The 14,780-nt window shown below is 43.6% G+C and overlaps 1 protein-coding gene across 1 annotated transcript; it reads left to right on the plus strand.

The window, feature by feature from the left end:
* The first annotated feature begins 3,832 nt into the window (after nucleotides 1-3,832).
* On the plus strand, nucleotides 3,833-6,267 carry lratd1 (LRAT domain containing 1). The gene is made up of 2 exons (XM_023401174.2): nucleotides 3,833-4,027; nucleotides 4,537-6,267. The coding sequence occupies exon 2, from the start codon at nucleotides 4,574-4,576 to the stop codon at nucleotides 5,360-5,362; it is 789 nt and encodes a 262-aa protein (XP_023256942.1). The 5' UTR covers nucleotides 3,833-4,027; nucleotides 4,537-4,573; the 3' UTR covers nucleotides 5,363-6,267.
* Nucleotides 6,268-14,780: the final 8,513 nt, after the last annotated feature.

The following is a 14,780-nucleotide window of genomic DNA, read 5'->3' on the forward strand; positions in this document are numbered from 1 at the left end:
CATGACATGACATAAAAACATATCAACATGCCCTGAAATGAGTGTATAGAAAGAAGTGTTCCTGAAAAAGAGGGGGAAAAAACGTTGTTGTCAGTCGAAACTAAAATGGTTACATAAATTACTATTTAAAAAAAAAAAAAAAAAATCATTTCCATTCATTAATGCCACTAGAATAGTTCCAGTGTAGAGTTTATTCTTTGATTGCTTATTATACGGTTTAACCAAGCAAAGACACTGAGCTCCATTGCTCCCCTTCCCCACTAAGATAAAGACTATGCTCAGTTCAAGGAGAAATAACACCCCAGGGGAAAATGATGACTGTGATTGTAGATATGATGATGATGTTGATGGCCACCATCTGCAGCACCTAAGCACCTACAATCAAAGCCGTAAACAAAAGACGTGCTGGAGGGTATAATTGTTTTTATACATTGTTTTCCGACAAAGATGGAATATGACTTCTTTTTTTTTAAATGTTATAAATACTGTGTTATGCAAATGTGCGAATATATAGATTAATTAACATCCACTCAGTATTCAATAAAATTTCTTTTTATTTATTTATTTATTTATTCTGACTAATACTTGGCAATCAAAACACTTGGCCAGTTTGATTGTGAAATGCATATCCATGGGGAGAAATAAATTACAACAACATTCATTCCAACTATATACACATGTGGCACTGCTGTGAATAATTGTCATCCAGCATTTACAGAAGTGTCATTATGTACCGTGACACACACACACACACACACACACACACACACACACACACACACACACAGGAGGTAATTGTGGAGTAATTGTTGATGCAGCTGCAGCCTTCATAGACACAGGGCTCAGCTTCTCTGCTGCCTGTTCTCTGCTGCTCTTTACTTATTTATCACAGAAAAACCAAACACTAATTTAATTCAAGGTGCTGTATATTCATTTGCACAAAATGCTATTCAGTTTCCGTTGGGGGAGGAGGGGGGGGGGGGCTTTTGTGGTGGCTCTTCTCAAGACTCTGTTGCAACTTCTGTCAGAGTGAGAACCCAGAGAGCACTGCCTCCAAGGAGAATGAATACACTGCAGGAGATGTTAATGGTTATGACTGACGGTGCGCCACCTCGTTTCTCCACCGCCATGTGAACCGCACCTCTAGACTCAGACTTAGCAAATATCAGTCACCCCATCTTGAATGTCTTTTAAAAAAAAAAAAAAAGGCCATTGACTCAGACCTGATCTGAGCAGAGTTGATACTAATGCTCAATTTCTGCCTGACACTGCTCTGTAGCTGACCCTGCTCTCTGACCTCCCCGAAAAGGCACGAACATAAAAGATTATTTCTCCCGCAGGGATCAATAGAGTATCACAAAAAGGCTTACATTGTATTTTCTGCTAACATGTTTTTTTATTTTTTTTTTATTTCTTTATACAAGCAAGAAAATATGAGAGTTATAAAGATGTGTTGATTTAGAGGATAGAGTTCTAAAATACCACCAACACACTGAGTGATATGCAGCATGCAGGTCTTTAAAATATTGAGATGACATTTTTCTGTGTGCTGACATCAGCTCTCCAACACTCCCCAAAAAAAAAAAAAACACAGCAGAAAATCTCTCCTCACTGTTTATTTCTGTACCCCACTCCAGCAAGTTTAGACATAAGACATGCACACAAACACCTCTTGTGCTTCAAGGGGTTTATGACCTGACGTAAAGCCCTTTTCTCCACAAAAGACGCAACCTTTTTTCGTTTGCATGTGTACAGTATAAGTCTCCTCGCCCTCCATAAAACTGTGGTCAGCGACGACCGAGAGGGACTTCATGTGAGGGGGGGGGGGTTACAAGACATCACAGACAGAGAAAGACGGATGAAGAGAAATCTGACATACAGCGGTGATGGTGAAGTGTATGTTGTGTTCACAAGTGAGTCAGTCAGCGCGAGATGCACAGACGCACTGATGTTGAATGAATACATTGGTGCGCGCAGCTGAATGTGTATGTGTCAGTCTGTTTTATCTGCATGGTATGGCGCTGCAGCGTATATGATTTAGTTAGTAATTAGGGAATAGAGACATATCCAATTATTGGGGTTGTGAAATATCACCCTGTCTCAGTAGTTATTCCAGTACTGTCTGCACCCTGCCTTATTATTACACCAGCTGCATATATGATTAGGTGTGTGCGTGTGTAAAAGAGAGAGAGGGAGAGAAAGAGAGAGAGAGAGGGGGAAAGAGACAGAGAAAGAAAGCGAGGCAGAGCGAGTACAGCATATGTGCGTGTGTCCTGGAGAGGCGGCGTCTACAAAGGAAACTCATTTCTGCTCATTGTAGATTATAGGTGGCAGGACCACATGCCCACAGGAGCTGCAGCCAAACCCACTGCTGACAGTCCCATGACACCTTGTGTGTGTGTGTGTGTGTGTGTGTGTGTGTGTGTACTGTGTGTGTACTGTGTGTGCATGCGGGCCTACATACAACATCTCGTACATATGTATGTGTGTATTTCTCCCTCCCCGTCTGACTTCAAAGTACATGGGTGTGCACAGAAAGGTGAGGACTACATCACAAACAACCTCTGCACATAAATGAAAAAGGCCAATCAGTCAGGATGCATGCACGTCCTGCTCACTGGTGAAAGTGAAAACAACATAGGAGGACATGGGTGCATGGATGACTGTTTGGGGAGGGGTGGGGGGTGTGTGTGCACAATCCTATCTCACCTACTGAAAAAGCCACCGGGGACTGTTCTATGTCAGCAACTGGAGAGCTGCTATCGCCAACCATCTGGGAGAGGAAAGAGAGAAATACTCTGAGGAGCTCTCCGGATGCTGCCAGGAAAAAAAGAAAAGAAAAAGAAAAGAAAAATATGAACAGATTTCTGATGTGCAGGTAGACAGACAAAAATAGTCGCTCCATAGAGAGGGCTCTGATATAAACGGCCAGATGACTATCTGCTCTGGGCAGTGGTGATGAAAAGAGACGTGACTGCAGAGTGTGGTTGACATAAGTGTACTCACATTTATCTTGTGAGCACTGTATGCGAGTATACAATATATTATGCATGCAAAAGTGAGTCACAGGCTGAAATTCGATATGCATTTCATTTCAGTCATATTTTGTTCCTAGACACAACATCAATGCAAAGTAAAATGTGACAGAGTTTGTATTAATCTCCCTCTAGACTCCTTTCTTTTGTTCCTACCTTATACACACACACACACACACCTGCATGCCTCCAGCCCCTCCCTTCAGTCTCTGCTAGGCTCACCCCCCCACACACACACACACACACACACACACATATAGTGACAGCTATGGAAGAAGTGTAGTGAAGCAAGTGGAAATGATTTACAAGTTACACATTTGAACCGAAGGACAGAACCTGCTCGTGTATTCAGGATGGTGGAAACACATTTGTCATGTCCTGCAGCAACAGTGTGCCCACGATAAGGACGCAGTTTTTGGAGCAGTTTTGAGATAGTAGAGATGTTTATTGCGCATCAGGAGCACAATAAAAACTCCACGCTTCCCTCGTATGCTCCTCTTGAGATATGCAGGCTCTTATCGCTGATGACTGCTGCCTTGAACTTGCCTATAAGGACTCCGCTGATCATGTAGAGAATTCCACAGCTCTCTGACAACAAAAACCATGCCACGGTAACAGCCGCCTATCGCCGCTGGCCGCCCTGCTCGCGACCGATTGGGTCGTCTGATTGACTGGCACGTCCCTCCGCGGCTCCCATTGGCTCGGCTGTAATGGTCCCCGTGACTGCGCTCCAGTGGAAGCCTGTGAAGGCGGAGCGCAGCGGCCGAGGCGGAGCTCTCCTTGGTACTTAAAAGGAGCTGGCGGCTCAAAGAAGTGAAAGTACTAGCACACGCACGACAGCCGGAGCGCCCCGGTTCGCGGTGCGAAGAGTGAGAGACGAGTGTGAGAAGAAAGAGGACGGAAGAAGAGAGAGAGGGTGAGCAGGGGACCGTGCAGCCCTCTGTACCAATGGACCATAAGGATATTTAACCATTTGCCCGGGGAGCGCACAGGTATCCTCCTTTTCCTCCAGTTTCTTTCCGTTGTGAGCCGTGCGTAAAGACACACCAGTGGCCTTTATTTACGGTGCCTTCTCCTTCCTCACTCTTTTTATGCAGCAGCTGCCATCCAAACACTATTTTTCCCCTCTTTTCCTTTTCCTTGCTTCCTCTGCATGGGAACAGCAGACTCTTTTTACATTCCACTGGAATTAATGATTGACTAATGGGTGTGAGCAGAGCAAGGGGCAGAGGATCATTGATTGTGTTAGTGTACTCTGTCGGCTCAATAACACAAGAGAGCTCCTGTCCCTCTCTGTAGGTGACTGCTGAGAAGTGTTGATTGCCTTCTTAAGCCTGCTCTCTTATCAATTGTCCAAAGGGATTTAAATGCAGCCAAGCGTTTGTGCTCAGTGTGTGGCGCCTCGTGAAAGTGAATATTGCTTGCCGCTGCATTTTACTCTATTGACACCCATCTCTCTATCTCTCCCCATCTCTCACCCTCTCTCCCCATCCCCTCTCAGACACCGCAGTCCATGCCTCTGCCTTGCCAGGTCATTGATGGGAAATCAACTGGATCGGATCACCCACCTCAACTACAGCGAGCTGCCCACGGGGGATCCGTCCGGGCTAGAGAAGGACGAGCTTCGGGTCGGCGTCGCCTACTTCTTCTCTGACGAAGAGGAGGAGGTGGACGACCGCACTCCGTCTGACTGCGGCTTCACCAAGGACCACAGCCCGGCCGAGGAGGGACCCTTCTCGGTCAGCGAGGTGGAGTACTCTGCGTTCTGCTCCCAGGAATGCATCTTCTCCAAGCTGCGGGAGAACGAGGACTTGAATGTGTACTCGGCCAAAACTTTGCTGACTATGTGCAAACCGGGGGACCTGCTGGAGCTGGTGGCCACCGCGCAAGCCCCCCACTGGGCCATCTACGAGCAGGACGACCAGGTCATTCATCTGCACAAGGGCGAGATCCGCAAGGACAGCCTGCTTGAGATCAGCAACGGTCGCCACGGGAGGATAGTCAACAATCGGTACCGGTACCGACCGCTTCCTCCTGACCTGGTGATGCAGAACGCGGTGGGACACCTGGGCCTGAGCAGAGACGAGATATGCTGGACCAACTCGGAAAGTTTCGCAGCCTGGTGTCGTTTTGGGAAACGGGAGTTCAAAGCCGGGGGAGAGGCGCACTCAGCGGAGCAGCAGTATTTCCTCAAAGTGCATCTGTCTGGCAGCGGGGTGCACACTCTGGTCTTTCGCAGCCTGGAGGACATGATCCGGGAGAGGAGGCGAGTGGACGCCAGTGGAATTCTCAAAGAGCTGTCTTTGGTTAACGGGGGCAAGGAGTGATCAGGGATTCCGTTTGATATCCTCTCCCTCCAACCCCACCCCCCACCCCCAGCTGCCTCCCTCTCGCCAAAGCGCAGGGACGCACAGTTTTTGCGCACACACAAACGTACTCGCACACACGCACACAAGCACACGGACGCACACACATGCAAGGACCTGTTGGTTTTGGACTGTCTGTCTTGTCAGGGATGGACCCCGGGCTGCGTCTGGACCACAGGCGCTCTGTGGAATTTCCATCAAATTGCAGAGTGTTGAAAACTGAGAGAGAGCGGCCATATAAACAGACAACGCCCCTTCAAATTAGAATTCGTGCTGAGTGGGACACACGATTTCTACTAAACCCATTGCCCCGAACAGCGAAATCACCTGTACGACAACCCGCACATAGCGCACACGGCTCGGTTTGGTTTTTCTGTTTATTTTCTCGGGAAAATGGATTTGGCCCCTTCTCTGCATAGGGCGCCTGCTGCGGCAGACCTGACGGTGAGACCGGGAGAGGGAGAGATGGGGGGGGGGGGGGGGGGGGGGGGGGGGGGGGGTGAAAGATAGGATCTGGGGTGGCTCTCGAAAAGTCTCCCTTCTATTTTTTTACTGTTAGCTTTAAGACCGGGACTGACCATAACACAGATCCAAGCCACTAATTCATAGACCTCTGACAGTCCCAGATGGCTACGCAGTTGCCTAAACAAAGCATTTTGGCTTGTTCAAGCTCCCTTTTTTGCCATATCAAGAGTATTGTCATTTTCACAATGCTGTCATCCTGATCCACGGCACTGGATGTATGTGTAAATTGTATTCATATATTGATTTCAATTTGAGTCCCTTATTTTTGTATTTAAGTTTAGTGGATTAACCCTGATCTCTTTTCTTGGTTCAAATAAATGGAGGTTGAAATATGAAAATAATCAGTTGGTCTAGCAGGTGTTGTTTGATCACACATGTACAATAACACACCATTTCTCACTCTTTCTCTCTCTCACACACATACACACTGGGATGTATGAATTATTGATGTTCTGGTGCGTCCTGACCTGCCTCAAGCCAAATAGGCTTCATATATCTCCACAGTATTTGGAGGCAGTAAAATGGTCATCTGCATCAAACCCATAAAGGCTTTATGAAAAATCCATATGGGATCTGGGAGCTACAGTATATGGGCAGCTGTATAGAGTCAATGAGAACATGCAGTATTTGGCCACAGGCCACATTTCCATGTGTGGGTTTTACCCTGTTGATGTTTAGGCTACACATCCACAGGCATGGTGATCTCTCCTGATTCTGTGTTTTTCATTCTTCACAACAGCTCTACTCAAAGTTATGCTGGCTTCTCAGCTCATATTTTACATCTGCATTGTGAACAAGACGTCCTCCATATAATGCTTGTTATGAAGAAACACACTGTGTTATTATGGCACCTGTGTTGTATCAGTCTGCAGTGGCTTTATCCCTGGATTGATGTTGCTGCTCCTCTGCTGTGAGAGTCATACAGCGCCTTGGCTTGTGATCTGTGGTAGTATCAGTGGAGGTGGTATCAGTCACCTCACTAGTGTAAAGGCGTCCGTCTCCCCTCGCTTTGCTTATTACCTTTGCTTAATTGAGTCTGAAAGGACCATAGAGCAGATTCATGGAAATGTTTTGCTGTAATATGTCTCTTTGTTCAGGTTGCCAGCTCGCTGCACTTGAGATTAATTTTTGACTGTATACAGAGGTGAATGGCCACTGTGTGGAGGTGAAGAGGTTTTCAAAATGTTATATTGCCACTATACAGCTTGTCTGGTTGAATCTTCACCTCTGAGTACTTATGCGGTCATAAATAACAAAGCAGTTGATTTAGTTCAATCCAGCTGGAGAGGCGAGTGAGACAAAGACTTTGTGTTTGTGTGTATGTGTGTCTGAGAGAGAGAGGGAGAGGGAGCGAGTGAGGCAGAGAGCATGCTGGTAAACCAGCATGCATGCTGGGATTTACCATGTGTGTTTTTGTCTCTGCTGGGACTGATTTTGTCTGATGTAGGTGATGTTTGTTCCACTGACAAGTTCAATCAGACACAGGTCTCCTGTCCAGTGGTGTGTGTGTGTGTGTGAGAGAGAGAGAGAGAATGCGCGCAGATGTTGCAATCTCAGCTTTCAGACATTTCTCATGTCAACATACAGACTAATAAGACTGTGGATCTTGTAAATGTGCCTTGAGAAGATTTTCTCCTGCTATTGACCCAAATACTTTATTCTTTTGGCGTTGCTGTGAATATATTGACACATTTCCTCTCTTGTTTCCTCCCATTCCTCTAATTCTCTTTAGCCTCTGTTGGCCGGTATTTCTTCATTATTGCTCTGTATTGCTTGACTCCCCTCGCTGCTCATTGTTTTACTAAAGCCAAGAATCCCAGTGTTTCCATCCCTTGCAAAAACCACATTAACACAAAATTCTGTTTATTTTAAAACTTAGCAAGGATGGGAACCAAAATGTTTGTAGAAGTATTCAAACTGATGTCTCAGGCTTGAATGAGGTATTCTAGTCCAAATTTAGACACATTTCAATTATTCAAATATGCAAACAAACATGTATTCCAGATTGATTTGGATAAACATCAATTTACTGCTGTTTTATTCATTTGCTTTCTTCTGTTTTACCAGAAGTACATTTTGAACAGGCTCAGTGTTAAATTAAGGTTGCCCCAGGTGTGTGTGTGTGTGTGTGTGTGTGTGTGTGTGTGTGTGTGTGTCTGTGTGTGAGTGAGTGAGTGAGTGAGTGAGTGAGTGCTCGCGTCAGACATCCCCTCTGAGTTTGAAAAATCAGGGTACTGGGGCAGCTGGTGTTAGAGTTTGTATGTGTGTTTGTGGTCTGTGACTAATAAGCCTCAGAGAAAGATTTACCATTGTGTGTGTGTGTGAGAGAGAGAGAGCGAGAGAGAGAGCTGCAGGCAGGTAATGCACACCACATTGTTACTGTTAGCTCGAGGAGATGCTTCTGCCATCTGACATGACATTGTATGTGTGTGTGCATTGCTGTTTCAGCCCTATATACCATAAATGAATGTGTGAGTGGGTGAAAGTGTGAGACCTACCTAGCTACTAAAGCATTGAGTGTCAGGTTGTTTGTGTAAGCTCAGACGACTCAGTGTGTGTGTGTGTGTGTGTGTGTGTGTGTGTGTGTGTGCATGCGTCCATGTGTGTGTGTATCGTCCATATGCTGTGTACATGTATATTTATGAAGGTCTGCATCTTTGTATCCATCAGCGACATTGTGAAAGTAAACACTGTTACTAGGGAAACTCCAGCCTCTGTTGTACTGTATATCCACTGAGGTCTTGTGCGTGCATGCATGTGTGTGTGTGTGTGTGTGTGTGTGTGTGTGTGTGTGTGTGTGAGACTGTGCAAACTCTCCACAGCTCAAAGCTAGTTGTTAGCCTTAATAGTTACTCATGTAAGACAAACATATGACAACCACATCTTTCTCTCTCTCTCTTTCTCTCATACACACACACACTGCCTCGCTGGGGACCAGCTATTGTTTCTTTGTGCCGTGGCATGGATGTGTTCAATTCGCAAGGAGGTTCGTCTTCAGTGTGTGTGTGTTTGTGTGTGTGTGTGTGTGCATCTAGACAAAGCAGATCGCAGCTAGCCTGCTGCCAGCTAAATCAGTGGTCTCAGAGGAGATGTTCTGGGGAGGAGGGAACAAGACAGAGTATCCTGTCTGCACGATGCCTTTAAGAGGATCTCCCTCTAATCTAGACACTGGTCTGGACTCCCAGTAGACTTGAATGTCTTGTATTCCTCTTCCGCCGTTCTTTAGGATGGGCCTCTTTTATTCAACAACAATGACGGCTACACAGCTGGTGATGGAAATGAGGCAGTGGTAAATGCGTTACATGCTGTTAAACCATTGGTAGCGATGGTTTCTTCCAAACATCTGTTGTAAAACATGTTGCATACATCATATGCAGTATTTCTGCGTTTGAACTTGCACCTACATACTGACATTTAAAAGTGATTACATGCTGCAACACATTTGTAATTTGAATTACATGGCCAACTAGACCTGCTTATCAGTGCCCTCGAAGCATCATCTTTGTGCGTAAATGATTAAACATGCAATTGGTTGGTATGAACATGAAGAGCTTGTTTACTGAGCTGCATGCTGTTGGTGTTTGCCCAGCGATTCTCGTGAAAACAATGGCCATAAAACCTACGTGCAGCATCCTTATCTGTCATGGCATCGCTATTATATCAGTTAAATAACTAAGTTCTTGCACATCATAAAGGCTTAAAGGATAAATCTGGTAATTTTTTTTTTTTTTTTTTGCCAACAAATCCAATGAAAAGACCAAAACCAACAATGAAGTGATCCTATTACCAAGAAGTGGCTGTTTAGCCAAAGCCTGATTAAAGCATATTCTGTGCCATACAAATCCATTGTTGTACAAACAAGATTTAAAAACACAGCTTTGAGTCACACTGTTGGACTGGGTGACATTACGATGAACATAGGCACTGTAGTTTTTTTTATATGTTAGTGTTTTGAGGAATCCAAATGCACTTTTTACTCTGTTTTACTGTTTGAATAATATCTGTTTAAAATTACAGGGCTGTAATGAAAGTATATGTTTGTGACCACTTTTTAAATTTTTTTATAAGATTTAAAAACAATGGGCTTGGGGCTGAGAGCTACAGGGTAGGGAAGTTGGAAAGTGTTGGGAGATGAATTTCGACAATTTTCTCTTTAAAAGAGGCAATCTCGAAGATTTTCATTTAAATAAAGTTAAGTCAGTGTGAGGTAACACAGTGGTGATTGAGCCTATGGTCCACTGATGAAAGAACAACTTCACATTACAAAGTATCAAGGTGGCAAAACATGAGTTGACTTTTATTATGAAGTAGACACACGAAATGCAGTATGTTTATCAATGAGTTTAGCACTTACCGCTACTGTTAATCAAAAATGGGCCTTCAAAACAGGACAACGGTCATTTTTGTAATTTTCTGCCAGCAGATCAGTTTGAAATATTGCAGGGATTAATGGAATAAGAAGGAGCAGCCTCAGTGAGCTGTTAGATGAAGAGCAGCAGGCGACAGGCTTCATATCTCCAACTTCTCAGTCAGGTAACAACTCCTTTCACTGTGTCCTGCTGTTTGCAGACTCATGCCGTGTGAAGCATAGAATCAGATTACAGTTGCTCACAGAATGATGGATAATTATTGCCTGACTTCTTTATTAAAACAAGGATTAACAAGACATTTGCTGTTACCACCAGTGACCGCAGTTGTCGCCAAATCAACCAGGAGCGAAACCTTTGAGATTGCCTGTTGGGTCTGAGCTCTGCCTCATGAGCTAGACGCCATAAATGTTGGCTCTTCGGTTGGCTATGAATTTATTGGCTGTCATAAATTAAGAAAACGTTAATATTAAAAATATTAATATGAAATAATAACTTTAAAATTAATTAAAGTCCTCGGGGGGCACCAGCCTAAACTAGTGGCAAAACAGCCAATATTGGTTCAGTCTCAAATTATTACTGTTAATCTGGAACTCTGATTAATAATTACCTTAATAACTATAACCAAATTGCCATATCAACATTAAGTTAAAGTTTAACAATTAGAATTCTACTGAGTAGAGGTTGGCAATATTCACCCTTGTTCAACATTAACCTCCTAGGACCTGGCGTCCACATATGTGGACCTCACATTTTGGGTTCTCTAGACCACAATACTAACTTTTTCTCAACAAGGGCCTGGTGACCACATATGAGGATATTATACTGCCACTCAGTAATCGAAATTTAAAACTAATGTCCTCATATGTGGACATCATTTTTCTCAGGTCCCAATCAGCCTAAATAGCAAAGAATAGAGTTCGGGTCTTAGGAGGTTAAACGCACCAATAGTTACTTAAAGACATTTATTTACAATAGAACAGAGTAAAACACAGTGTCTAATCTAGTATATACAGGTGTGTGTGTGTGTGTGTGTGTGTGTGTACGGGGGTGTGTCTGTGGGGACACAGACAAAGGCAAGATGGCCACAGGTGACCACATGACCTGAACAAAGAAGAGTACGCAAGATGGCGGTAAACAAAGGAACTACTCAAAATCACCACTGAGACCAGCTAGTATGTGGGGAAGGGAAGGTGTGAGTTTCTTTGTTAGCCTAGCTCATGTGATCTAAAGGCATCAGGTTAGAGGGAGGAGATTAGCTGCATGCAGGTTCTAGAACTGGGACGTACTACAGGTATGTGGTACATTAACAAGGTTAAGACTTCTGCTGCTTAGCTGCACTGTGCTAGGAGAGGTTAGGCCCAGTCAATGAACATTACCCAGGTCCTTTCCAGTGTTGTACAGTGAGTTGGGAGGCTTCCTGGTGGATTAAAGTCCTGTGCGGCTGTGTTGCTTCCGCTGTCATCTCCTTTGTTCTCCTCACGGAGTTAGCTGTTCCACGCTAACTCTGCTGTGACTCCTGTTGCTTGGAAAGTCAGCTGGCTGACCTTGTGTTGTAGCCGCTGATTCTGAAGAGAACTTGGTTCACTCTCAGTTAATCCTAAGAAGGTCGCTGCTGTTGAGAGTCCCAACATTGCCACTTTAACTCTCAATAATAAAGCGAAAGAGCATTTCCCAAAATGTAGAACTGTTCCTTTAATAACATCAGCATGAACTAGAAATGCTGCACATTGTCACTTGTGTTCACTTTATGTATCATTCCAGTCAGATGACCTTCATCTCGTGAAGGTCTACCGTGCAAAAACATAATGTCGGCTCTACCTCAGCAGAAACTTTAGTTTTATGCTAACCTATATAGCTAACCTGCTTGTCTGTGTGTAGGTCAATGTGATTTGTCGTGTCTCAGCTTCTTACACTCAACAAAGGAATCCCTGCTCTGTTGAGAAATCATAGTTCAATGATTGTGTTGGAATCGAGCGCACTAAACTGATACCAGCTATTATAAACACTTTCTCTACTAAACAATACTGACAACTCCTACTACTGCAAACAACCTGCATTAAAACACCCCCACCCAGCTTTAGGTACAACAGGTGGACTAACTGACATGCAAATACACGCCTCTGTTCAAACAAGCTCCTTTGTCTGCACCTGGCCACTGTGGATTAAGTGATGTACTCTGTCAACAGCTGTTTGTTCACTTGAGGTTTTGCATCACAGCTTGGAAGAAATACAAGCTTCAAAGACGCTAAAGAGTTTGTTTACATGTTTTGCAATGCATTTATGTTTTTTCTACCTACTGAGCGGTGAGGTTTCTGTCATCAAGTGTAGATTTACTTCATATATTTATTTTTTTTTTTTCTTTCTTTCTTTGGGTGGGACGGCGGTGGAAGAAGTATTCTTACTTAAGTGAAAGCAGCAGTACCATATTTAAAAAAAGAAATTATTCATCCATTCATCCATTACAAGTGAAAGTCCTACATTCAAAAGCTTTTAAAGCAAAAGTAGAGAAGTATTAGCAACAAACGTCAGTGTATTGATTATGAAGAATGGCACCTGTCTGTGTTCTGTTAGTGTATAATTGTATTGTATATTATTATATTATCATTGGTTTACTATTACAGGTACGTTAACACATAAGCAGTGCTTTTCTGTTGTAGCTGGTCAAGGTGGAGTTAATAGTAGTTCAGTCTGTAACCATGCATTATATTTTATAAAATGATCATATATTTTGTTTATAAAATCTAAATCTGAAAAGAAACAGGAAGCTAATAATTACAGTCGTTGAGTAAATGTATATTTCCCTCTTAAATATAGCATGTAAAGTAGCATTAAATGGAAGTAAAGTAGTAGTTCCAAACCGTAGTTAAATGCAGTACTGGAGTAAATGTACTTAGTTACCTTTCACCAACTTGTTCAGGAAGCTCCACTGAATAATCTGTAGGGATTTGCCGTTCTTTGTTGTTTGAAGCAGCCTCTAAAGCACAGATTTATAAAGTCAGTATTGTCATAGCAAGTGTTGAGATCTGTGTTTTGGTGAATTCTTAAAGGTCAGTGGCAAAAAAGCACTTTTAGGTGTTGACACCCAGCAGTACCATTTCCTACAGCTCATAAATTTTCTATTCTAAGGGCATTTGATGTGTTTCACTGAGTTTAGGGACTGAACCGCCTCAGGATATGTGGTGAGGTGCAGCTGCACCGCTCTGTCCTCAGTGCCTTTCCACCTCCGTCAGGAGACAGTGACCGCTAAATGTCACCAGCATATTGTCAACAAGCACTTCAGAGGTTGTAGGAGTATCTTTCATTCATTCAGTTTTGCAGCTTTGCAAACATTACCTTTAAATGTATCCTGGACGCCAGAGATGAAGATATTTGATTGCCTTTGGAGGGAAAGAAAGAAGCAGATATCACGGGATTCAGATGTCTTGAGAATGGCATTTGTGAGGTGAAATCTAATTTGGACAAGAATGAAATGAAAAGTCTTGACCGCAGAAGTCATTTCCCATTCATTCGTCAGCCAAAGGTCTCATTCACAAACACTTTGTAAATGTCTTGTCACATTTGCTCTCAGGTCTTTCATAGTCAGTGTTTTGCAAAGCAGCCTCCTCTCCCTTAAATCACTTCCATTTAGCTGCTTTTCTCCATAATTAATGTGCATAACCATAGTTTCCACAACACATTTGTACATAATAATGAGCAATTTGGCAATGATAAAACATTCATGCAACCTGAATTTTCATGAAAACATTCTTAACAAGAGCGTGCGCTTTGAATTTCTTTTTATTAATGTTAATGAGTTGCTTTGGCTCCCCTGTGGAGGTCACATGGAGCAGATTATTTGTCTGGCTCAAAAACACTCCAGCAGCTCTGTCACAAGTCGAAACCCTGGCTTGACTGGTTAAAGGCCAAATACTGCAAACGGCAGTCCACCCTGCAGCCCTGACTGTTTAATGTATATGGCCCTTGTCCTCCTTGTCCTCGTCCTCGTCCTCCTCCTCACTTTTTAACGAGTGAGAAAAGAAATTGCCCTCAGGCTGTGGCATGGCGCAATCACAGTTTGATTAATGGGAAAGACCTAACATAGCCCCATCTTTCCGTCTCTGTGGTTTTAACCCTTCTTAAAAAGTCACAGGAAAAGGTTACTGTAAATGTCATTATGAGCATTTCACAACCTTCCTGACTGCCCTGCTCTGAATAACCCCACACTAAATGTCATTCTCCTACCGTTTGTGATTTTACTCCAGTTAAACTCCCGAGTGCTTCCTGACTAAAGGTTTATATTTTACCGTTTCCTAACGCTACTCTTTACCCACGGAAATTTCACTTGCATCTTTTACAATTGCACACTGTTGAATAATGCCCTCAGTGAATTCATTTTCACAGGAAGAGTTTGAACAGAGATCCTTTTTTTCTTTCTCTTTCATTCACTGCAGAAGTTCATGTGAGGACTGTGGTTATCTCTCTCTCTCTCCCTCTCTCTCCCCCCC

Source organism: Seriola lalandi, unplaced genomic scaffold (genome assembly GCF_002814215.2).
Source record: "Seriola lalandi dorsalis isolate HSWRI2012SDOR001 ecotype SW California unplaced genomic scaffold, Sedor1 jcf7180002053531, whole genome shotgun sequence".
Classification (NCBI taxonomy): domain Eukaryota; kingdom Metazoa; phylum Chordata; class Actinopteri; order Carangiformes; family Carangidae; genus Seriola; species Seriola lalandi.

Coding starts and splice junctions, on each gene's coding strand:
- lratd1 (XM_023401174.2), top strand. CDS start 4,574: ATGGGAAATCAACTGGATCGGATCACCCACCTCAACTACAGCGAGCTG.